The sequence below is a fragment of the Brienomyrus brachyistius genome, chromosome 7 (genome assembly GCF_023856365.1).
Source record: "Brienomyrus brachyistius isolate T26 chromosome 7, BBRACH_0.4, whole genome shotgun sequence".
NCBI lineage: Eukaryota > Metazoa > Chordata > Actinopteri > Osteoglossiformes > Mormyridae > Brienomyrus > Brienomyrus brachyistius.
Window position 1 is genome coordinate 13,231,649 of NC_064539.1, and position 23,944 is coordinate 13,255,592.

The window sequence follows — 23,944 nt, forward strand, 5'->3', positions numbered from 1 at the left end:
AATATATTTTACACTACAATAAAAAGTGTTCAAAAACAAAAGGATTATGGAATGGCTGGGTGATTCACATTATACCAATTGCATCGAGAATTTCTGAGCTATTCTAAAACAGTGAAGCTACGCTAATGGGAAAACAATACAACAATAGCAATGCTTTGGAAGCGATGCTGCACAAAAGGTTTCTCAAAACCTCAGGTTGCGGTTTTCACAAAAATTATAGAAGACAATCTGGTGTTTGTGATGGAGAAGGGTGGCTACATTTCCAAATAAATGAAAAATGACATGTCAGATTCAAGATCCATGTACATTTTTGTTACAGGAATTTGATTTCCAGTATCAGAAACCGTCCTTTTGCAAGTACATTAGTTGCACGAAACAAATAAATGTTAAATACTTTGTGATTTCTTTCATGAATATAAACATACACAAAGGTCTCTCAAACATCTAATACTGTTGTACCAAATGTTTCTATGAAAAGAATTTTGGTGCTTCCCTCATTGTTGAAATTAATGCTTAAAACATATAACTTATCACACTGTGCACAGAAACCCATTAAAAGCTACCACTGGTAACTGCACACTATCAATTAAATGCTTTCATTTCAATTTTCAATGTAGTCCGTAACCTAAGCTTGACTATTAACCAATGTGTGGAATTTATTTTTCAGAAAATACAAAACTGAAATGATCACAGAAAAAAACTAAGTTCCTAACTTGTCAAAAAGCCCATCGTTAAATGCACCACTTTTAACAGGATTCTATTACCATTTTGCAAGTTCAAGTATATTTAAAGATCTAAAATGAGTAAAAAACTTGCCATAAAATAACAGTCTGTATTTTGTCAAATGGGAGGATAATGTGGAAAATCTGGACTTCTCCTAGTTTAGCTTCAGTCTCATATTAATTTAACTCTCCATAGTGAATATTAAAATCCGGGCTGCTTATTACATTGACTGAAAACTTGTTTAATGAATAATACTTTATTTATATAATTAAATCCAATGCTTTTTCTCAACCACGGCAGGAAGGCTGCTAGCACCGCATCTCATAACCAGTTAATGTTTCATTATCAACCAGATGTTGGGCCAATAATACATATTCCACTTTTGCTAGACTCGAGAATTACTCATGTCGGAGATGCTCAAAAATTAAAACTGGATAAAACAGAATTACATAAATTCAGACTTCTTGTAAAATTTGCCCATATAGTAACAAACTTGTTCTTATGACTAACACAAGAACAAACTTGCCTGTTCTTCAAATACCTGGCATTTGGTAATTAATTAATGAGATCCAGCTTTTAAAGTAGCAATTAACAAAGATCTAGATGTTTAAAATGCTACCCAGAGAACAACAATATCTAAACCTCAATTAATTGGAACTGGAGTGTTTGAAATCGAAGCACTGCCCTTTCATAGAAGCTCCAATGCAACAGCACTGGCAGGAGATGTTCATTAATTCATTTTGGCCGGTGATCATTCAACATTTAAGCTGAGTAATTTTTTTTTCTTTGTTATAAATTTTATATGCCTCAAACTTCCAGTCGTGGAATAATCACTCAGTTCGATTAAACCAATAGATTAAATTAACACGGTAGAAAAAGAAACATGCAAAAAGAAAAATGAAAAAACAAAGAAGTATCAAAATAGGAAAAACCAAACATGGTCATGCAGTGGTGCCCATTTCAGTATGTTGGCCATAAACTGAAAACTGGATGACACCAATATCCCCATGTAGCATGCGCAGAAATGGTTCGCATTTAACTCACAGCCATGTTGAACATAAAATAATGTTTCCCCCTTACGCCGTAAAATGTGACTTAAGTGAGCCACCTCCCACCATCCCCCAGCTGAACTCAGATGAACCGAGTGACTGTTTCTTTTTTCTCAGTGCGCTACAGAAAGCTTAGGATCAATCCTTTAGGTTCTTAGCAACCCTATGGAGTACTGGAAACCTAGATCACACATGCTTTGTATTTAGGCTGCATGTGAGCACAGGTGTGTGATCTGAGCTTTAAGGAAACAGTTGCTTTACAAAATGTCATCAACTCCTTGCCTGTTTAGTTGCTCTCCGAGGAGCTCAAAACAGATCAGTTTAAAGCCTATTTACAGCATTTTACTGACACTGGGGAGCGAAGCGCTCGTGAGTCCAGACATCTCACCATAAGAGCGTCTGGCATCTCTCCCACACCCCCTTAATACAGGGACATGCTCACATTCCACCCTCTCTCTCTCTCTCTCTCTCGCTCTCTCTCAAGTGATATGCTTTTGTTCTCCGAGTCTCGTCACTGTATAGGAAAAGGCCATTTTTCAGAAACAGCATAGTCGATTTCCACACTCCCCTTCTGTGTGACACTCTGGGCTGGGTGGCAGCATGGGGCAGACGGAGGTAGTGGCCATGATCCCATGCCCGTCCTAGAGTGGCAAGCCAGCGTTGTGACTGACAAAGACCATTACCAACCTCTCCCATAAATCCAGTGCGGCTGGCGCACGAACATCTGACGGAGAGCACACGCGCACACAGGCCCAGCCACATCACGGGAGGCCGTAGCGCATCGCGGGCGGAAACGGGCCAGCCGTGCGAGCGCCCGAGCTCTATATTTGGTGTGGAAAGTTACCTCCTGCACGGAGCGTGCGGCGGGCTTGTCCTGGTGGTTGGCCAGTATTAGGAAAGGAAGCGTGCAGAGCTGGGGGTGCTGCAGGGCTGAGTGTAGCTCCGCCCGGGCTACCTCCAGGTCCTCCTCCGAGGAGGTGCTGTCCAGGACAAAGATAACTCCCTGGGATCCCTGATAGTAGCGACTCCAGTATTTCTTGATAGTGTCAGCTCCTAAAAAAACAGGGCGAGGGTTATGATAGGCGTCGCGGAGAAGGTGCCATCTGATCCACATCCGCATCGCGCCAATCACCAATGGCCATATCGTCGCATCAGACATGTGGCCACGAGTTAAGCCATGAAAAGTAATAAATAGGTGAACTTGCACATCCAAAATTGTGTGTGTGTGTATGGAAACGGGCTGGGAAGACAATCAAAGAGATTTACCCCACAGCTGAATACCATCAGGGATGATAAAAGTACTGTATTACAAACAACTGAAGTAGCTCAAACTGATAGAGAAAAATCAGAGCTTCATCAGGATGGTCCTAAACAGGACTGTGATTTGGCACAGCCATTTATTTACTGCTTGGAGAAAATCATTTGTGATAAAGTCAACCTGTTCATTTACAAGCAGGCTTGTCACAGTTGTTTTGTTATTATGTACATGATGACACAGAGGCAATGAAAATATTCAGACACTGCCATTTCCCACATCTGACATCATTTTAAACAATGATAAAGGCAGCCATAAAGGCAGCAATAATGTTTTGAACCCCCTAGTAAAAATAATCCCAAGTCTTGCTTCTTGGATGAGAATTTATACTTAAAATGTTTTCCAACTTAGGCATAACTTAGAAATTCAACTGGGAGATAACGGTGAAGTTCAGAAAAATCCACAAAGCGTTTCCACGTCAAAGAAAATCTGGATAACATTGGATTTTCCATAGCTTGGTTTTTAATCATTTTCAAGACTGATAGCCACTGTAAATTGTGTCTATAGTATAGTAGACAAAGTATGGATCTATCATTTCCTGCTTAAGGCTTCCTCTGTTAGCCAGTGAGTTTCGTAAGCCCTTTTCCAATGGATCTACTTTTGCAATTTTTGTATACTACAGACCTGCAATTTTCCCTCTGATGCACGTTAAAAATAACTTATTAATTATTCATGATTAACATTGTTATATTCACAGCTTCTCATTACTGCCACCTACTGGGCACCACTAAATAATAAACATATATAATTTTACATGGTCCTTAAAGTTAAAAGAGGAGTCATGTCTTATTCATAAATGAATAAAGTGCACTGGATATATTAGGAAAAAATAAGAATACTTGAAAATTATATATTTTCTACACAAAATGTATATGCTAAAGACATGCAAGTGGTTATAAAGCTTAGGGTAAACAGATCTTATTGTGCAGTTACACAACAGGCAACAGGTAATTATAGAAAATATTAAAAGATAACCACACAAGTTTGTTTATTTTATAACTTTTAATGAAAGTCTTTCCGCTATGGTTCCAAAAGAAAACCACAGACCACATTTTCCAGCACAACCTGGGAACAATTTAGTAGTCTGCAGCAGTAGTACAGAACATTAATAGCCACTCAACAGTAACTGTTCAAGATGGAAACAAGTATCCAGTCACTCCAGGCAAGAGTGTTTGTCAGTAAAAGGCAGATTTTCATGTCCCAGAGAGCAAGGTAGATGATTTTGATAAAGGACAATCATTCTGTTCCATTATCATTCTTTGTTAATTAAAATATCCTCAGTTACAGAAAAAACCATAAGTGAACCGTAAGTGTTCCCCAATGCTGAAGATAAACTGAATTTAGAGCACATCAATTGCCTTAATAACCAGACAGAATGTGCCATTTATCAAATATCTTCAAATCCACAATATATATACATAAAAACATTCCTAATGTAGGCCTATACAACAAAATAATTCAAATAGGGGGTCCAAAGAATTTCATGTTATGAAAATGTACCTGGTGACATTTCCATATAATTAAAGTTTTGTCCCACTTTCATTTACGCTAAACTTGCAAAAGAATTAACGATGGACAACCCTTATTTCAATGCTTTAAAACTGGGATTGGTTCTCTCTAGACCCAGAAAACGCACAGAAATCTGAAAACACCTGCTCCCCCCACTCACAAATCTAAATAAGATCTTTATTCCTTACTCCCATCCCTGCATCACAAGATTTCATTCAGCTTCTCATCTAAAGCAAATAAGACAAACCATTTGGAGATACTTTTGCCTGTCGACTGTCAATTTACTGGTCAAGGTGGTTTCTCTTGTGACAGAAGTCTATCAGAAATAGAGCCGTTACAAGTACAACCAGAATGTTTGAGGAAATTACATAAAACATACTCATTCACAACCTTGGCAGCATTTGCAAATGCCATCTTAACACTGTACCACACAGATATCTTCATATTATTGGCCACAGTTACGTGTTTTTTTTCTTTTGAAGTTAAATTAAGAACAAAGTCTACAATTGTGCCAACAATGCCAGCAGCAGGCACCTGCAGAATAATCCAGACAATCTAAACATGTACTTAATCCAAACATACTTAATTGTGTTTGTTTACGCCATATTGGTGTTCATATAAAAGTTATTAAAACTTTCTCTGCTCCTAATAGAAATTTATAAATGATTTCATGTCTGAATTTGTTGGACTTTGTAACAAGATAAACTTGACTAAATGACGTATCAGTAAAAATCGCATCACCATAACCTTTGACAATAAAAGAAACCACATGCTTGCAGAAAATACTTTTTTTTTGATCTCCCAAGAAAGAACGTATAAGAAAAGTGTTTTCAGACATCCTGTTCGGGGTGGGATCAGCCTCCCCAGTGGGTATGGAACATGCAGGAGAGAAAGGATCATGCATCGTCTCACACTGAGACAAAAGTTTTTTTGATATTTCACACGATGTCTACTTCACTAAAAAAACACTCTTTTCCTCATTTGGAAACAACATTTTGCATCAAATAAGGCAGCAATGTAAGATATTTCACATTTAGGATCTTTTATAGTATAATTCAATACATTCACTTTATATATTCATAGAATATATAATCTCAAACACGTTAAGTACCAAATCAATAGCAATCGCATTGAATCCAGCTGCCTGGCAGCAGTTAAACATGCACTGCAGACAGCTTGAGCACAGCCTCCTGCTCACTCCAATCATGTCATGCTGCAAAATCCTCATGATTGGTACAACGTGACTTTAAACGTCTATGGATTACCTTTAGGTACAAACACCTTCAATTCTTTACTACTTCTTCCTTACTACCATCTAGGGACATGCCACCCATCCCCCCTTTGATTTGTTTAACACATCTGAACTTTAATGAAGAATGTGCCAACTCAGATATGGAGGTGTAGTTCAAACATCAGTTGAACTGTACTGATCCTTTATCCAATACAACATCACATGTAACGTTATATTATTCATCTGTGCATTTCATTCTGAAACTTGCCAGAAACAAAAAATAAATAAATAAAGAAATAAATAAATCACAGACCCCAGAGCAGATGCGGTTTTAAAAGCAATAGAGAACAAGCATGGGACTCGGATTTCCTCCCACAGTCCAAACACATGCAGTTAAGCAACACTTTGTCTGTAAATTGCCTATATTTTGAAAGTATGTGCGTGTGCACGCCCTGGGATTGTGTGGCATCCTGTCCAAGGTGTGCTCCTGCCTTTGCCCTGTGCTGTTTACAATATGTTCTTGGCCTCACCACGACTCAGTGCAGGTGCAAGATGAGTGCATGGTCATTTACTTACTTAAAATTTCATAAATCCCAATCCTAATTAGGCTGGACCAGCTGGATGAGACAAGCATGGCAACATAAATCCATCCATCCATCCATTTTCCAAACCGCTTATCCTACTGGGTCGCGGGGGGTCCGGAGCCTATCCCGGAAGCAATGGGCGCGAGGCAGGGAACAACCCAGGATGGGGGGCCAGCCCATCGCAGGGCACACACAGACACACACACATTCACTCATACATGCACACCGATGGGCAATTTAGCAACTCCAATTAGCCTCAGCATGTTTTTGGACTGTGGGGAGGAAACCGGAGTACCCGGAGGAAACCCCACAACGACATGAGAAGAACATGCAAACTCCGCACACATGTGACCCAGGCGGAGACTCGAACCCGGGTCCCTGAGGTGGGAGGCAACAGTGCTAACCACTGCATTTGATTTGTCCACAAATCATAATATGAAACCATTCAAGTATAAATTCAAGTACCTTGTTATACTGAGAATTTTTTATTCATAAGAAAAGAAAATCAGACCAGAGTATATAATTCCTATTAGTGATTAACACTGGCACAAATTAACTTTAGTTCAATAAAACTTACCTCCAAGTTCCTTTACATTCAGGATGGCATTCTGGAATGGCACAGCTTTGATGCTAAAACCTAAAGAAAATTTTAAAATGATAAAGAATAAGGTTATGAACACAGTTATAAACTTCAAAACATTTGAACTGAGTGGTACTTCATCTATATGAGCAGATAAAGTATTAGGATAAGCAAAAATAGAAATAATATATTAGTATTGCATTATTTGGATTATCTTTAAAAAATCCTAGTTATCTAGTGTTCTACAGTAACAGGATGCAAAGGCGAAATAATATCCAATCATCACAGGACATTTTAAATATCGTTATAACCAAGATATCTTCAGTTAGATAAAACAGATGCTCAAAGACTTTGAACAGATGCTTCAAGCCGACTCTACCAACACAACGTGTCGTTTGACATGCAGTGATGAAGCCAACACACAAGTCACGATGCTTCTACAAACTCACGCATCACCAGTATTTAGCATTTTAGGCAGTAGTTAGTGAAGACATGTGGCCTTAAAGGGGTGACTGGTTTGCCCCCTGTGGACTGTGGTAAGTGGTCATCGCACCTGTAGTTGGCACAATGTTGTCTGTGTCTTCACTGCAGAGGCGGGAGAGCAGGCTGGTCTTGCCGGCTCCCGTCAGGCCGATGCATACCACGTCATACTCTGGTCTTGGTGGTGGAGGTCCTTTGCAGCACAGTGCTCGGAAACACTGGTGTAGATGCAAAAAAAAAAAAACAACAGAAAAGACAATTAAAACAAGGATCTTTCTTATAAAGCAGTTTTCTTGGAAAGATAGAGGCAGCCAGTTTTTTTTGGTCAAACATTCAGAAGAAACCCCATTGTCCCTGCAAGTTCCTAACCAAGGAACTTTAAGGATCAGATGCTAAGAGAATAAGGCTTGCTCTGATAGGGCCAATTTGGATGCTCTTCTTGAGAATTAAGAAAATGTGCGGAAATGCTTTTAAATACGATCTAAGGTTTTAAGTATTCTGTTACTGGATCAGTTGTGGTTTAATTACACTATGGAGTGGAACCAGCGACCAGCCCTTCCTGCTGACTTGAAGCAGCAACCATAGGATTAGTATCAGTCCTATAACTGCTGTGCTACACACATGCCTCAGATATACAGAGACGTAGAAATATTATCCTTACAGTAATCATCAGATTACTGACATTAACATCGCTAGTCTATATTAGTTAATACAACTACTCCTTTGCCCGAAACCAGGAGAACACACCTGTTTAATCAAGTCAATTGGACTATTTAATCAACTATGCATTCTCAAAATGTCTGAAGCTCAGTCACTTGCCTCAGGTAGCAGGGCTTTTGTCTACAGGCCAAAGGAAAATCTCAGCATTTAAACAAAAAGATACGAAAGCGTTTAATGTCTGTGGCTGTCCGTCAAAAAGAAGACTTATTGAGGGCTTCAGGCTTAATCTTTTATGTTCATGGAATGTTTTAATTTTGTTCTTCCATAACTTCTTACTGTTTTTTTTTTCTGCTCATGCTTGCACACATAATGTCAAAGGTATTGCATGTTTCTGTTCAAGATAAAAACAATTAAAGGAAAAACAATAGGAAAGAATCATGCATGGGGCAGGCATCCTATCTACCGTCTTTTTAAGAAATGACCAAGGGCTTTGCCATAAACAGCTTCAGCAGGCCGTCCATAACGCAGCCCAAACATCAGCGGCCACAGCCAAAGTGAAGCACTGCTCCAGGAGACCTTAATTTAGAGCACATGATAAACAGGGGAGCGGGGGAAAAAAAACACAATGCTAAATCTCTGAGAGGGAGAAGGGGCTTTGATGGCACCAGCAATGCAGGGAATTCATGGCCACAACCACAAACACCCCCAGCAGCCAGCCAGCGGCCCTCCGGCACAGATTACGGCATGTTCTTTGTCCTAGGAGGAGATGACCGAAAAAAGAGGCAGCATGCAGCTGTTGAGGAAACATCTCTGGCAACAGACACAGTATGCAGGTTGTCAGCCAGACAGTCTCTTAATAATCGGCAGCCGGGTGGCCGATCCGGCTCGGGAGGGCCACGGTGGCAAAAGCGGGGAAAATCAGAGAACCGGCACACACAAGCAGTCCAACTCTCCAGGTGAAGTCCTGCAATTTATTTCTCAGCTTCATGTTGCAGCAAAATATTTCATGGAGAGGCTCCCATTAACAGATAAGAGTCCTTTTCAAAGCAGATTTAAAACTTTGAAAGTCCCTTACATGTTGTACCATTTTTATAGTGCCTCACAAAGCAGTGTACATCTTAACTGCATGCCACAAAAGGAACATATGCATCGTTCAAATTTTTTATTGTTATTATTATTGCATGTGTGGACTGCAAAATACAAAATGTCATGTTGTTTATTGTGCAAATTTAAAACATGCACTGCATTTCCAGACCTCCAATGATAATGGTGTCTCTCTGTCATTTAACTGTAATTCTTTACAGATGTCCAGACCTCCCAGTTCTATTCATACACTGACTGTCACCCGGAAATCAAACAGCATCTCTGGATAGGTGGAAACTGCAGGACAGGGCAGGCAAGAACCTAGTTACAGTGAAGAAACGGAAGCAAATTTCACAAGTCACATTAAGAAAACAGTGCCCAGCCTCTGACCCTGCGAACCCCCCCCCCCCCCCCCCCCCCCATTACCCCCTTTGACATCAGACAGCCTCGTCTTGATCAGCTGACAAAGTGATTTATGAGGACGCTTGGTGGGAAGGCTCAAAAAGGGGAAAAGCAAATATTCCGAAGGCTGAGACCCTCATTCCAGAGCTTCCGAGAATGTGAGATTCACTCCATCCTGTCACCCTGACGGAGCATGTCGATTGCACCCTCGGCTCTGTCCTACATGCCGTCATGCTCCCTTTAACCCTATAAGTGCATCTCCATGGAATCAGAGGAGTTCCAAGCCCCTCACACAAATCTATACTTGTGACATAAGAATGGGTTAACAGTTCTATTTGCTATAGTGATGAGAAGATGCAAGAAAAGTTTTTAGGTGGTGACTTATTAGTCTCACCCCCTCCCGCCCACCCGCCACAAGATATAAAATGCTGCCAAGTCCTTTCCATAAGAGCTACTTGATGCTCAGTTCCTAATTTATCAATCACTCCTTACTAAAATGTTTTAATTTTCTCTCCACAAAAAGGCTGCCAGACATTACCTCATTGTTTTTTTTTTGCAGTCACAGAAGGTGATTAGTTGGGTTTTATGCAAATTAAGAATTATTCTGGGCTGATATTGCCTACACTGCCTCACTTCATTGCACAACTGTTAAAAAGTCCACCATATACACCCCCCCCCCCCCCCAGGATGCTGTTTGACAATTAAAAAAAAAGAGGAATAAAAAAGGAAAAAAAAACAAAGATGTCAAGACATCAAACAGCCGACATAATTAAGCGGCCTGGCAGACAGCCAGTCCTGGCTCTCAAACAAAGATTTAACAACATTATATCCAGGAACAGCAGACACAGCTGCGCTAAATCCACTCTGCAATAGCACAGGATTAAATATCAGTGCAATTGTAACCTCTACAGAACAATACGGAGCTACACAAACAAGCAAGTGGCTCCCCAAGTCCGTCATCCTCTGCTATCCTCTGCCCTTTTTGCTTATTTCAATCATTAATAATACAATTAAGGCAGTCTACAATGAGACAAACCACTTTCCTTAAGCATTACAATAGTTTCACTAGATTGTCAAGCCATGATCTAAGTCTATTTAGAAATGGTTGCTTTTAAGCAAATAAACCAGTTTTGGAAAGAAAAAAAAACTAACACACACAATTTTGCGTCACTGTGTGCAGTATACTGAATATGTTTGGTGTCGCAACGAAGCCCCATTTTACCCAACTTCATACCCATTCAGTCTTTAATCGCAGTATTTTAGACATCATGTGTGCTAAAAGCAGTGTTTACACTTTTTAATGACTTTGGTATTCAATGATGAACTGTATAATGATTTCACTGAAAAATACTTATACAAAAATCTCAGAAAAATACCTTCTCTAAATTAAAAAATGTGTGTTGGAAAATTGCATACATGGAGGGTAAAAAATGGTCAATCATATTTCTGACAAATGGCGGTAAGACGACGAGTCATTTAGAATTTTATAGTCATTTCAACGTGTCCTTGGACACTTGAAAAGGAGAAATTTTGCACCACTGGGCCCAACCTTGTCCTCCCTGGGATTTTCCAGAATGATTTCCTATCAGGAATAAGCTAAAATGACTACAAGTAACATGGCTTATTGCTGTTCTGAAGTGATCTCTTTGTAATATTGGAGAAACAGAGCAGAAAACTAGAGACCAACATTTTTTCCCCTTTCCTCTGGGAAAGAAGCCTTCTGCTTTATCCAAATTATGCAATAACCGGGTATGCATTTTTATAAAAATCTACGCTTTTATTCACTAGAGAGACTGCTTTAATTATTGTTCCACAAGAATATGCTTGTTTTCCTGATCATCCAAAGTAAAGTTTTTGAAAATTATTCACACAGTGTTGACATGAACAGTCATTGCTGTCTACTGCTGATTCTCCAACACAGCCATGCAGGACACTAATCAGCAACCTGCTGCTCTCACGTCATCATTACATTTGGCATCAGGTTGTAACAGTAAAAGGGGGAAGACAACACTAGACATGCTGCATTTAGACTATTTGAAAAAGTGACCAGCAACCTCATACACAAAAGTTTGGTATTCTGCATCTAACTGCAAAACGATTCCAGACTCATCTGAGCTTCAAAATGGGTGTAGTGGATGTAATGCGATTGAGCCAAGGCTGTAGGGGAGGAAATATCCCCCCCCCCCCCCCCCATTTGACATTGGCTGGTCTTGGCATTCCCTGCCAGCCCATCCAGACAGCCAGAGGGAGCCTAAGGCCAGCACTTGTCTGGAGAGCTCAATCATCCTCCGAATGACAGCTTTTTATATGAGGCTCCAGCTGGAACAGGACAGGGCCACTGACTGATATGTATGTAATACACACCAGCAACAGTCATAACAGACCTTCCTTCAATGGTGTTGTGGGGCATGGGTGGGAGGGTTTGTGAAAAGGGGAACTCATTCATATTTCTCCCACTCCCCCCACCCACCCCCCTGTCAGTCACTGTCGTTCAGTCTCATTCCGGACCGGCGTGGCTTTAAAGCGCCCCGGCAGGGGTAGGTGAACGTGGGTGAGGAGTCAAGTGGAGCAGGGTGTTGGAGAATGTGTGGAAGCGGTGAAGAGGAGCGAGTCACGATAAGGCAGGAGGGTAAAAGCTAAGAAAACAGCCTTACAATCGTGAAACTATGTTAACATGACGACTTTCTGCTGACGGCATTAGGTCCAATCGATGCATAGCCCAGAACACAAACATTAGCCACTATATCATCCTGTTTACATTTTAAGGTATTTTATAATTACACAGTGAATTTCCTGAAAAAGTTAGTCTGTGATGAATGCCTGTTTCTATACCTGGGGGTGCCCGAAACAGAAAACTTTAATTACATCACTAAATGCGCATCATTCTGACTCCAGACCTCGTAAAAGTTTATCCAATACAGGGCAGAAGGATGAAACCGTAGCTTTACTGTCATTTGCGAAGAAACCAAGCATACCCAGGTAATCTAAAACTACCCATACAGAGCTACTGCTGCAGAAACTGTTCTACGCCTTAAACGTTTCAAATGAAAACACCAGTCTGGACTGCTCTTGTAAGCAATATTTAGTTGATCATTTGCAATGCGCTTCCTGAGATAACCTTCTGATGAAGCTGTCAAAAATAGCAAAACTACAATTTTGTGTGTCGTGGTAGTAAACTGGACCCCATACATGTATGATAGCAGCTATTATTATCCGAGTCACTTTGACCAGTACAGCTTCTTCACCCTCTATATCTACAATCCTTGTGTTTTATTGTATTACCATGTACATTATCGTTGGTACCACTGTATTTTTCAAGCTACTGGAAGCCAAAATTTCCTTCAGGATTGAGTGAGTGAGTCTGTCTGACAGTCTGTACCCACTGTAGCACTACAATGGCAACACTGTGTCTAGCAGCCTAAGATCTAGCCCAGTAGCACGATTACTAAATATTGTCAATAAGGCAAATCATCCAGCTGGCTACAGAATCACATAAACACTAGAATAGACTTCCCAATTCATATACGTTACTCACAAGTAGTTCAGCATCACTCAATATGTCCAGCTACAACCGTGTCATTGAATCCCCATTGTTTTATGCATCAAAAATCTTTAGCTCCGCTTACCCACAGCATTGATTCAAAAGTCACAAATGATTAGCCCTGTTCATGACCCAGCAGGCTTTGGTCTGACTGAGTGAAACATGGGCACATGCTGGAGACAACCAGACAGAATATTCCAGTAAATTAGATAAAACCAGTGGCTGACTAAATGAGATCACCATTTGACCAAGTATGTCTGCACAATGGCCATGTGAATTGAGTAAATAGTTTATAATGAGAAACGGCTCTGCTAGTGTTGTTTTTCCATTGGAACAATTGGTCCTTAAACACTAGTAATGCTGACAGAATACATTTACACTGTGGATGTGCACTTAGGCATGCATATACATGGTGCAACAAGTACACATACACCATCAGTCTCTGTGCACCAAAACGCATTGCCAAAGCGGAAAATGTGGACTGCCTTTTTTGCGTGCTCAAAGAAAGAAACCCGATTAACATGTTGGTGTACCCAAAAGAGGTGCCCTCCTTGCAGGTAAACACGTTTATGAGTGAATCCACAGCACCACCTAGCTCTCTGTCATCCTCAATGCTGAAACACAATGTGAAAATAAATATATACACGAAAATGATACACATCGAAATTGTACAAGTCTCTGAATTTGAGTCTTCTCAATTATTTTAATTGTTAAACAGGAATTCCACATAGATATTGAAGCTATTGATTTATGCAACTTGAAAAAGAGATGGTAGACAAAGAATAGACAGCAACCTCAACTGTGGGAGCAGAAAAATTCGATTTTAACTGACAAACAAACCTATTTTTTCATGATGGCTTTGCATTGCAAGCTTGGCTCCTACCAGCAGATCCTTCCAAGTTGGTGATGAAGCACTTTTTTTTTTTTTAGCAATGACTAAACCATTAGAAATTGGCTAGTTTGGTCTGCACTGACCCTACCACCTTGAGGACAGGTGTTTCTAATAGGGCACTGAGTAATGTGATACTCCATAACACAGTACAAGGACGCAGCATAGGACAGTACCTCAGTTCCTCCCCTGCTTATCTCACAGACAGGAAGGAGTACAGACATCATGAAGGGTTTAAATTCTTCATGAATAACACAAGAAAACCAGACCATGACTTGACACACGGTACAGCTGTTTTACTGAGATAGAGTGCTACCTCATGTTCATGTTCCTGGGTGAGGGGCAGGGACAGGACAGAAGCATCTCATTCTGTTACAAGCAGGGCAAACAAAGTACATCCATTTTGGACAGACCAAGACAGTTTAGTTATTTACCCCCCTAGCCAACACCACTGCCCACCCTGCTCTCCCAACACAGTAATCAGCATCAGCCTCCAGCAAAACATGGTATCTCCAGCTCCCTGTCCAACCAAGACAAGATCAAAGATGAGGAGTAGCCTTGGAAAAACATTTAGACTGAGAATGGAAAGGTGAATCCCACTGAGCGGAGGACTTGTATCAGGTTACCTCCATAGGCAGGCATGGAAGAACTCTAGCATACGTGGGCTCCCTCTTCCTCTCTGCCCATTAACCAGAACGATAACAGATCCAAACAAGCTACAGTCCACGTGACGCTCTTCCCACCCCGGAACTGCAGCCCCAGGAAAGAATATCTGGTCCAAACAGCAGCACACCTAGCTTATTTTTTAGCAGTTAGGATATGTCATAAAAGTTTATAATCAGGGCAACGCAAGATGCGAGGAGGTGATGGGATATGAGGGGGGGGGGGGGGGGGGGAACTGAGCTGTAAATCTTGATGCCACTGACAGGAAGGCTGTTGTGAACCATTACCATAAATCTGACAAACGCTAATTTGATGGGAGGTTGTGTCTGTCTGGTCTGAGGCCAGTCTAGACAGTCTATTGAGAAAGTGGGTCTGTTTGTTCCCAGTAGCACCAGTGGACCTGTTTGTTCCCAGTCGCACCATCTGGATATGGCAATAAGAGGTAACCGGTGTAATTCAGGCACGGATCAAAGTGGGTAACATTGCCTTAGTCGAGCATGGCTGCAAGCATCCTCTGCAGCAATCCATAGCCTCTAACAGCAAGAAGGAGAAAACACACTAGACAATAAGGTGGAGGCGATATGCCTAGATTTAAGAAGGGGATGCTAAAATGCTGCCTAGAATGAAACATCTCAAAATCTCTAGATCTCAGAAGAGGTCTGGATACACAACTGACCATAAACCAAGACAGCATTGAGATATTGGGGTGCTGGTCACTGACGTACAGCTCCAAATTCAAATGATGCTGGGAAAGTCGGACCCCAATGCCATGTCAGAAACTCTTATCTCAAACCTGTGCTGCATTTCCAGTAGATACAGGAGAGCATTTGTGGGGCAGCCTTCACACAGTAAGGCAGGGGGTGGGGAGGGGAGGGGTTGTAAAGATGCAGGGGGGAAGAAATATGATCCAAACAGCAGGTCCTACAGACGGTACTGTCTGGGAGCAGAGTACATGAGGAGAAGCCGACGTAACAGGAATCACCTCCAAACAAAGGCAACACATTTTTCTGTCTGAGAGCCACGAAAGAAACCAATATGGACTTCATGACAATAATTAATAATGCATTTCATTTAATATATAAAAAAGGGAGGAGGTGCAGACTCGCCCCAGTGAAGGGCCACCCACAGCTGCTTTTTCATGTTTCTCCTCCCTTCACCCCACGCCCCGGAGCATTCACAGCCACACAGAGGGCGTCCTCTTCAGCATTACTGCACGTGAGGGAGGAGCGAGGGAGGAGCGAGGGAGGGCTGATGGCCGGGTGCAACATAGGAGTGTTTGCAAGGCATTTAGGAATATAAATCTTGTAATGGGGAAGGGTGATTAGCCTGAACATATTAGCATAATGCGTCAAAACCTTTAGTTTTCCAACACAATATAGCCGAAAAGATGTTTTCTGCACCGAGATGGAGGATCAAAGCCCGAGGGGCCCCCTTTTGAAGCCCCCTAGATACAAATGCAAGGGCCCGGGGGAAGAGTGCCAGCTCTGAGACACGGGGGGCTTGGGCCCCGACGTCGGCCAGAATGCATGTTTATGCAGCATCTCTATGTATCACAGATAGGCCTAATTTTTAATAAAAACAAATCTTTGGCCCCCGCTTCCACTAAAGTGTGGGAAAGTTTTAAAGATAAACACATTTCCGTCAAACACAAAAGACACGCTCTAACAACCCTTTAGAGGGCCATTGTTAAAAAAGATGGGCATCAACTGCAAAATAAATGAGTTTTTTTTTTAATTTTGCATTGTGACCAAGAACTGTTTTAGCATGGCAGAATGCATTTTATTCTGCCAAATTCGCTTTATGCAAATTGACTCTGGACATTTGATTTCTTAATGAACAGGATTCTTAATGGTGTTCCATACAAACAGGTCACAAAAGGCTTTCAGCACACAATGAGCTCCTCTAATACACTAGAAATGTGGGAGGGATGGTTTAGATCAGAAGCTGGTTACGGACAAATAGCAGAGAACGAAGAAATTAAGAACATTTTAGCATGAAAAAATAAGAGCAGAACTTGAGACAAAATATAGAATTTTTTTAATCTTGCATTTAAAAAAAAAAAAGTATTTAAAAAAATATATACCAATGGTTTAGTCTCACCAACTGGAATATTCATGGCCTTACAGTAGCATAAAAACTGAAATTTTGCAGATTATTAAACCATGTTATGCTTTACGTTTCCTCTGGTGAAAAAGCATAACATGAATAAAGTAAGACAACATACCAGAATGGAAAAATATTCGTATATGATCCTGACCAAATTGATTTTACAGTAACTGGTAAGACTTTACATATATTTTATTTGAGCCACAAGACCATAAATAAGCCTGTTATGTGGCCAAATTAATTGCCACATAACAGGAAGTGTTACCGACTTTAATAAGTAGCTAAATACCAGCAGCTGTAAGGACGGTGTTTAAACCTTACAACCATCACAACCATCACTGGATACATTACCATGGATACGGCTTCTTCTCAAACCACACAAAATACTGATGCATGTGCTATCAGTTTCAAACACGCTTACCCAGATCTTTCCTGAAGCCGTATGCATCCTGAGCTGGTCTCCCTCCTCACCATACAACCATGAGAGGAGATGCAGCTGGTTCTAGGTCAGAAGTGAAAGACTGAACTAGTACATCAGCTGATCTCAGCTGCTAGCTCAAACCTTACAATATTGTTTTTAAATATGAGTGCAACAAGAAAAAAAACTAACATGTCAAATGGTATCTTAAGATTTTCCTCCCTTTTGAAATAAATGTTTTGTATGTTTTGTAATCCATTCCGTCACCTCATTAAAATGACTTAGGTCCCTGGATAATCAACGATCAATGACTAATTGGGAATAAATATAATAATAAAGCAAAGAACAGATGTACCGTGACTAGACAGGAACAAGTTATCAAAATAAACAAAATACTATTTTCCCATTCTCTTGGGACCATGAAAAAAACCTGGATCCACAACTTTATGACGCCTTTAATGAATATAACTAAGTCTTGTTTTTCTCCGATAACTAACTGCAGCACAGGCCTTTCAAGCTCTGCTGTATTTGGCTGTGCTTTTCATATTTTCCTCCTCTCAATTTATTTTCTATGACCATTCCTAGAATCCAAAGTGCCGCTGGATCTGAAACTCATCCCAAGGAGGAGCAGTGCATGTGGCAGAACACACCCTGGACAGGATGCCCGTCCACCAGGGAGCACTTTGACCACTTCACTCTTCAAAATCAACACAGAAAAAACCCCAATAATGAACGAAGTAGTAAGGTGATAAAAGCAAACTGTGATGAAAGGTTTTAGCTTAACACCCACTGTATTTTTCAAAACAGCTCAGGAACCAAGTTGTATACGATGGCAGTGAACTAAAGGCTCTTGTGAGATGCAGAGTCTGTACTTCAGAGAACTGAAAGTTGCTGCTTATGACATATTATACTATATTCTATTATATATTACATTATATAGTATATATGTACACTGTTCTGCTTGCCCTTTGTGTTTCCAACACATGCAGGCAAATTTTGGCCTGCTCCGACTACATCCTAATATTTTGTCCAAAAAAACCATGGCTTTTGATGAGGACAAGGGGTTTGTCACCAAGGCTGAAGGTTCCTGAGCTATATAATTAAAGGAAACTTCATGACATTAAAAATAAAAACAAAACACTTGGGGGGCAGAATGTTTGTCTGTTCTACAGATTCTTATGATGGCACAAATGTCAGCCTGCTGTGTGTGGATTATGTTTGTATTACATTGTGCGGACCAAATATTCCCCACAATGCAATAAAAACTTGATAAAACTTGAAAAGTAAAAATGGCAAAAGTATCGGATTTTGTTTGGTTACTTGAGGTTAAGGTTTGGGCTGTGTAGGGGTTAAGGCTGTCATGTTGGGATCAGAGTTTTCCCCATAGAAATTAATGGAGACTCACCAGAAAGATACAATTACAAACCTGTGTGTGTCTGTCCTTTTTTAACCTTTCTGAAAACATCGCAATACATCCCAGGACCACAGTTTCTAAAAATCACATGCCATGTTTAATTCCTCCCCTTTTCAATCCTTGCTTGACCCAATGATAATACTAAATGATCACACACACACATATATATATATATATATATATATATATATATATATATATATATATATATATATATATATATATATAAATAAAATGTATTTACATAATATTATTTATTTATTTATTTATTTATTTATTTTGCATTCTGCCAAAAGCAATATCTACTATTCCAGCTTTATTTTCTCCTTGTAAATGTGCACAAATGATGTAACATTCCTTTTATGGAGTCATTAGATGCAAACCATACTGGCAACATTTTCAATTATACAAAACTGTACTGTGTCAGGCTAATTATGCACAGGACCTATACCCCCTTCGATGGTTGTGGGTACGTTCCCTCCAAACTGTGTCTAGTTCCTGTCCAAAAGAGAAAGAGGACTGTTTGAGGGTTGTCGATAATGGAGACCATTGTGGCTTCACTCAGTCGCCTTTGCTTCAAAGAGCTTCCGGAGTTCTTGCTGGGTGCAGCTGAATGCCTACAAAGTCCACCCCCCACCAAAGAGCTCAGTTTGGGTAAAAGGGGTAGAGGGCGCCTGCCACCCAGCACCAAAGAGTCAATTAGACAAAAATGCATGACAAAAAAAAAAATCTAGCATTGTTTTCATTAAGAACCCACAACAGCTTGCAAACCCACTTTTCTCCATAACACTGCCCCATAGATTAACTAGGTTAAAGGGAATATATGAGTGTCTTAACTAAAAAACTTTGACCTACTTTTAAATTTACTTTGATTAAATAAACAACAGTTAAACCTATTAAAGCATTATGACCACCCCAGTACCAAGCAAAGTCTTGTATGATTATTTATATAGTACTATATTTTTCATATTTAGAAAATTATACTTACTGGGGCCCAGATAGATTTGTATAGTTTGTAAATCACTTATAATAAAAACAAATTTTATACAAATTTATAATTTACATTGTATTTAATATATTTATTGCAGCTCCAGACAGATACACTTTATTGATCCTAAGGAGAAAGTCAGTAATTATTCTGAAAAACCAGCAGAGACCAGAGATCTTGATATGTAATTACCACCTTTTACCACATGGCATCCCAATGCCACAGGTTCAGTGGAAAAGCCCAAACAACCCCCGTTGTATGGAGATGCACTGCCACCTGCTGGTTCATTTTCACAAAACATGAGAAAAACTTGAAAGCATACTTAGTAGGGATGCAAAATAACCCCCTGACCACCACAAAGTACCAAACATATGGAAAGAATAAAAGTGCTTCATAATGTGAAGAGATGAATGATGGGAATTATATTATGGGATTTTCCTGGGATGAATGCAAGAGGGCTGAGTTTGTGATTCACTATTTAATCCCAGTTAACAGGTGGGAGCAAGATGGTGGTTTCTCAGCTCCAGCCAACACCAACAGTATGCGGCATTCTGCATATTAAGCAAGTTGATCCTGATTTTTGATTTCTTAAGCAAAATCAATAACCCCAAACTCCTGTTTATTTATACAGATTTCTCTAATTAACAGAAAAACATTCAAACAAAGAGAGAGTGAGTTTAATTTTTATGTTGGGGGGCAGGGGTCAGCCTACTTAGTAGAAGTTATTCATGTAAGGAACAAACACCTTGCTTCTCTCAGGAAAAGATAGATATCCTCCAGGATAGCCCGGCAGACTCCAGCCAACAGCTGTATTCAATAATGAGGTGCAGACCATAGAAAATATTCAATATGATGAGCTGTCAACAAAGAGTAGAGGCACACTGAAGAATAAACATTCAAGTCGATATCTAAAAATACCACCGTCTAAGTGTTGTCACCTTAACAGCCATGGCTCCTATCTATGTAAAACCTGCATTTCCTTGAATACAAGACGTTGGGGAAAGCAAAGGAACGGATTATCCATGCTCTGATGATAAGCGAATTATTATTCAGGTATTTTGCTGACACTTCTTTCATAAGACTTTTCTCTGAAGGAATTTTAATTGAAGACTGTTTTCAACCACACAAAAAAATGGGAGTACAGATTAAATGTGGTAAAGGTAAAGGAAAAGCCAACTATCGTTTGGATAAATGTTATTTATGAGTTATACAGAAGACGTAACTCATTCCTATGTCTGTCTTCTCTCCTGTCACCAGCATTCCCCAGTTCTGTTTTAGGAAAATCGTGAAACCTCCATGAGTCTCTTCTCCAGAAGCTGCATGTCTTACATGTACCACTCTCTGTACCAGTTACCCACAACTAGCTGCTCACGGGCTTACATTCGCCCAGCCCGCACCGCTAAAGTTCGAGGTAACAATATCTCAGGAGCCAATTCGTCATTCCCACTACTCTACTTCTTGAAAGTAATCCGTGTGACAGTTTTTGATATGAACAGATCTCAAAATATTAAATCAACAAATGTAAATGAAAACATATCAAATACATAGCATGGATAAATACCACCAAAAAGCCGATGAGAGCAGAGCTGATAACACCAACAGGCTCAGTTTCTGATGTCCGTGTTTGACTCCAAGATATCCATCATTTCATTCTGTCAACCCATAAAGTTATCAGCCCCCCTCCCACTGAAGAGCCACCCCATGTTATACAGCTTTTTCAGTATGTTTTTGCACATTCACTTAGCAGACACTTATCTAAAACAACATGTAATTAAAAAAGCAATGTCAAACACTCTCTCGAGGACTTGGGGTTAAACGACTTGCTCAAAAGTGCAAGAGCAAAATCACTCTGCCCAATACAGGATTTGAACTAAATCTTCTGCTCACAGACTTGAACCCAGCTCCTTCAGTACTAACAGAGATCTTCAACCAAATGAGCTATCCAGGTTTTTGGCAAAAATATTCAATTCTTCACAAATCTGCATGCCATCATTGTGTAGGGGCCATGCAATCCTTCTCTGCATTGTTTACCACATGTGTAGCCATAGCGAGCCAAGACCCCTCTACCCACAGCAAAGATAAATACACTTATAGTCTGGTTCTTCACAAAAAATAAACAAAGATAGATAGAGTACTTAATTTGAAATATGTCATATGTTTATCTCTTACTAATGTTCATGAAAATTATAGTGGAGATAAAGCAAGAGCAACTCCAAATATTCAAGAGGATGTATTTTCATCAACAGAAATGCGGCAGTCTGTAGCAAATGTAAACACGTTGATGGTAATGAAACAAGAAAAGCAATTAAATATTAAAAAGATTAGCAGGACTTCAAATTCAGCGACTGCTCATTGTCATGACATGGTTACAGGCAAGACACTCAATCCAGCCATTAGTGTGCCAGCACCTTCAAAGCCAGCCTCAACTTATCAGAACCACCCATATTCTGTAAATGAACTGTCACACGAGTCAACCTTAGCCTTGAATTTATGAGTAAGTGACTTAATATGGTTATTCTAATCATTAAGTTTATGGTCATTAAATAAAACTCATGGAAATGGTTAATTCTTTGGACTTCGGTCCACATAAACATAGCCAGCTGACTTGATCAATACGTTACATAAGAGTAAGACCCACTCCTAACACTGTGTAACAGCTATGCATCACCTTAGTACAAATAACAGTAAGCTGACAAACTTTTGGCTTTCACATGTAAAAAGACTGAAAAGCAGTAGCACAACATAGCCTGAATTATGGAGGGTGCTTTGGGACACTATTCAATAAATAATTAAAAGTCATTTACTTTATTATAGACTGTCATTTAAATGATTATTTAATTCACAATTTAAAGGTTATCCACAACCATTAAATTTATCTGTCAGTCATCCATCAAACTCAGCGGACCCTAAACAAAACGTAACATCTGATTGGTTACATTTCAAACAATTACAACATATTGATCTTGCCTAGTCAACCGAATTCTCATTTATAACTGTGTTTGTCTTGCAGGTATCTTAACTGTTTGGTAACCATGGTAACTGTACAGTTCCAAAGTCATTGTTCCTATCCTAACATAGGAAGAGTGTGTTATACAAGCTTTCAAACTTCCTAACTTGAGGATAACTATGCAGCACAGCTCTTGACATATAAATAAAAATTATATATCATACCCATGTTTTACCAATTCATTCTCTAGTGTTAGTTCAATCGTGACTACATTTTATTTGTTCAAACAATGTATTAAAACGTGGCCATTATATTATACACACACACACACACACACACACATATATATGCTGTGTATTAATGGACTAGGTGAGATCGATCTGTTGTGAGTTAACAATGTAATCAGATGATAGATTTCGTTTAGAACCCACCTACTGAGTTTGATGGGTGACTTTGATAATTTTAATGTTTAGTGGTATAATTTAAACTGTAATTTAAATAATGGTTTATAACAACAAGTTAAATGACATATTTATAAATAACCATGTAAATGACATTTAAATTTATTTATTGAATATTGTCACAAAACCCTCATTACTAAATAAGGAAAATTTCGGAATATTGGCACATCCTCTAGAAATACAAAAGAAAATGGCTTGTCAAAAATGCACCCTGTCCTGGCTGCCAAGACAAACACAGGTGAAGGCCAATATGAACTCGTTGACAAACAGAAAACATGTGTATAGCACACAGAAATGAGCAAAACACAAGCAGGTCAATGGAGGAAACAGATCAGTTCTCCCGAAAGCCCAGGGACAAAGGTAGTGAGAATAAGGAGCTTGACAGGCAGGAGAAATAGTGGGTTCCATGACACACGGGAGATGGGAACACAGATATGCACTGCATGCTCATTTTAAGAAATGCTGATGGTGTGAAATGCAATTTGGTAAGATCAGAATGAGTGCTTACAGATTCCGACATTCCAGATGCGCTTTTCACTCTTTAGAAAGTCAAAGGAAACAGCAAGGGAAACAACCGCTGTGAGGTACACAGAGGAATGGATAGGAATGGGTGGAGGACAACTTTTACAGTTTATAGAACAGAGCAAGTGCCAAAACAGTACAGCCATTGACCACCAGGGAAGAAGAGCAACATAAGAGATTAACTTAAAAAGATAAGAAAAAAAAATCAGAATTGCACATATTCAAAAAAACATTTTGCTTCAAAGAAGTGTGAGAAAAAAAGCTTTTCGAAATATATACACACAACACATGGGGACATGAAAATAAACTTCAGAGGGGACACACACTGATATTACACTCAGAGGGACTGTTGTTACCGGTTATATCAACATACACAGGA

General features: G+C 39.8%; 1 protein-coding gene and 1 non-coding gene across 5 annotated transcripts in view; both read right to left on the reverse strand.

Moving 5' to 3' along the window:
- Positions 1-23,944, reverse strand: part of arl15b (ADP-ribosylation factor-like 15b) — a 95,710-nt gene that overhangs the window by 52,475 nt on the left and 19,291 nt on the right. For 2 of the 4 annotated variants that reach the window (XM_049019136.1, XM_049019134.1), the window contains exons 2-4: positions 7,545-7,689; positions 6,989-7,048; positions 2,617-2,825 (exon numbers count right to left, since the gene is read on the reverse strand). In XM_049019136.1, the coding sequence (XP_048875093.1) occupies positions 2,617-2,825; positions 6,989-7,048; positions 7,545-7,689 (414 nt within the window). Of the gene's footprint in view, positions 1-2,616; positions 2,826-6,988; positions 7,049-7,544; positions 7,690-17,236; positions 17,318-19,098; positions 19,332-23,944 lie in introns of those variants that run through there. The other 2 variants (XM_049019132.1, XM_049019133.1) reach the window with 2 other exon arrangements.
- Positions 21,591-21,693, reverse strand: LOC125746915 (U6 spliceosomal RNA). The gene has a single exon (XR_007399092.1). It is a non-coding gene; the product is annotated as a U6 spliceosomal RNA (small nuclear RNA).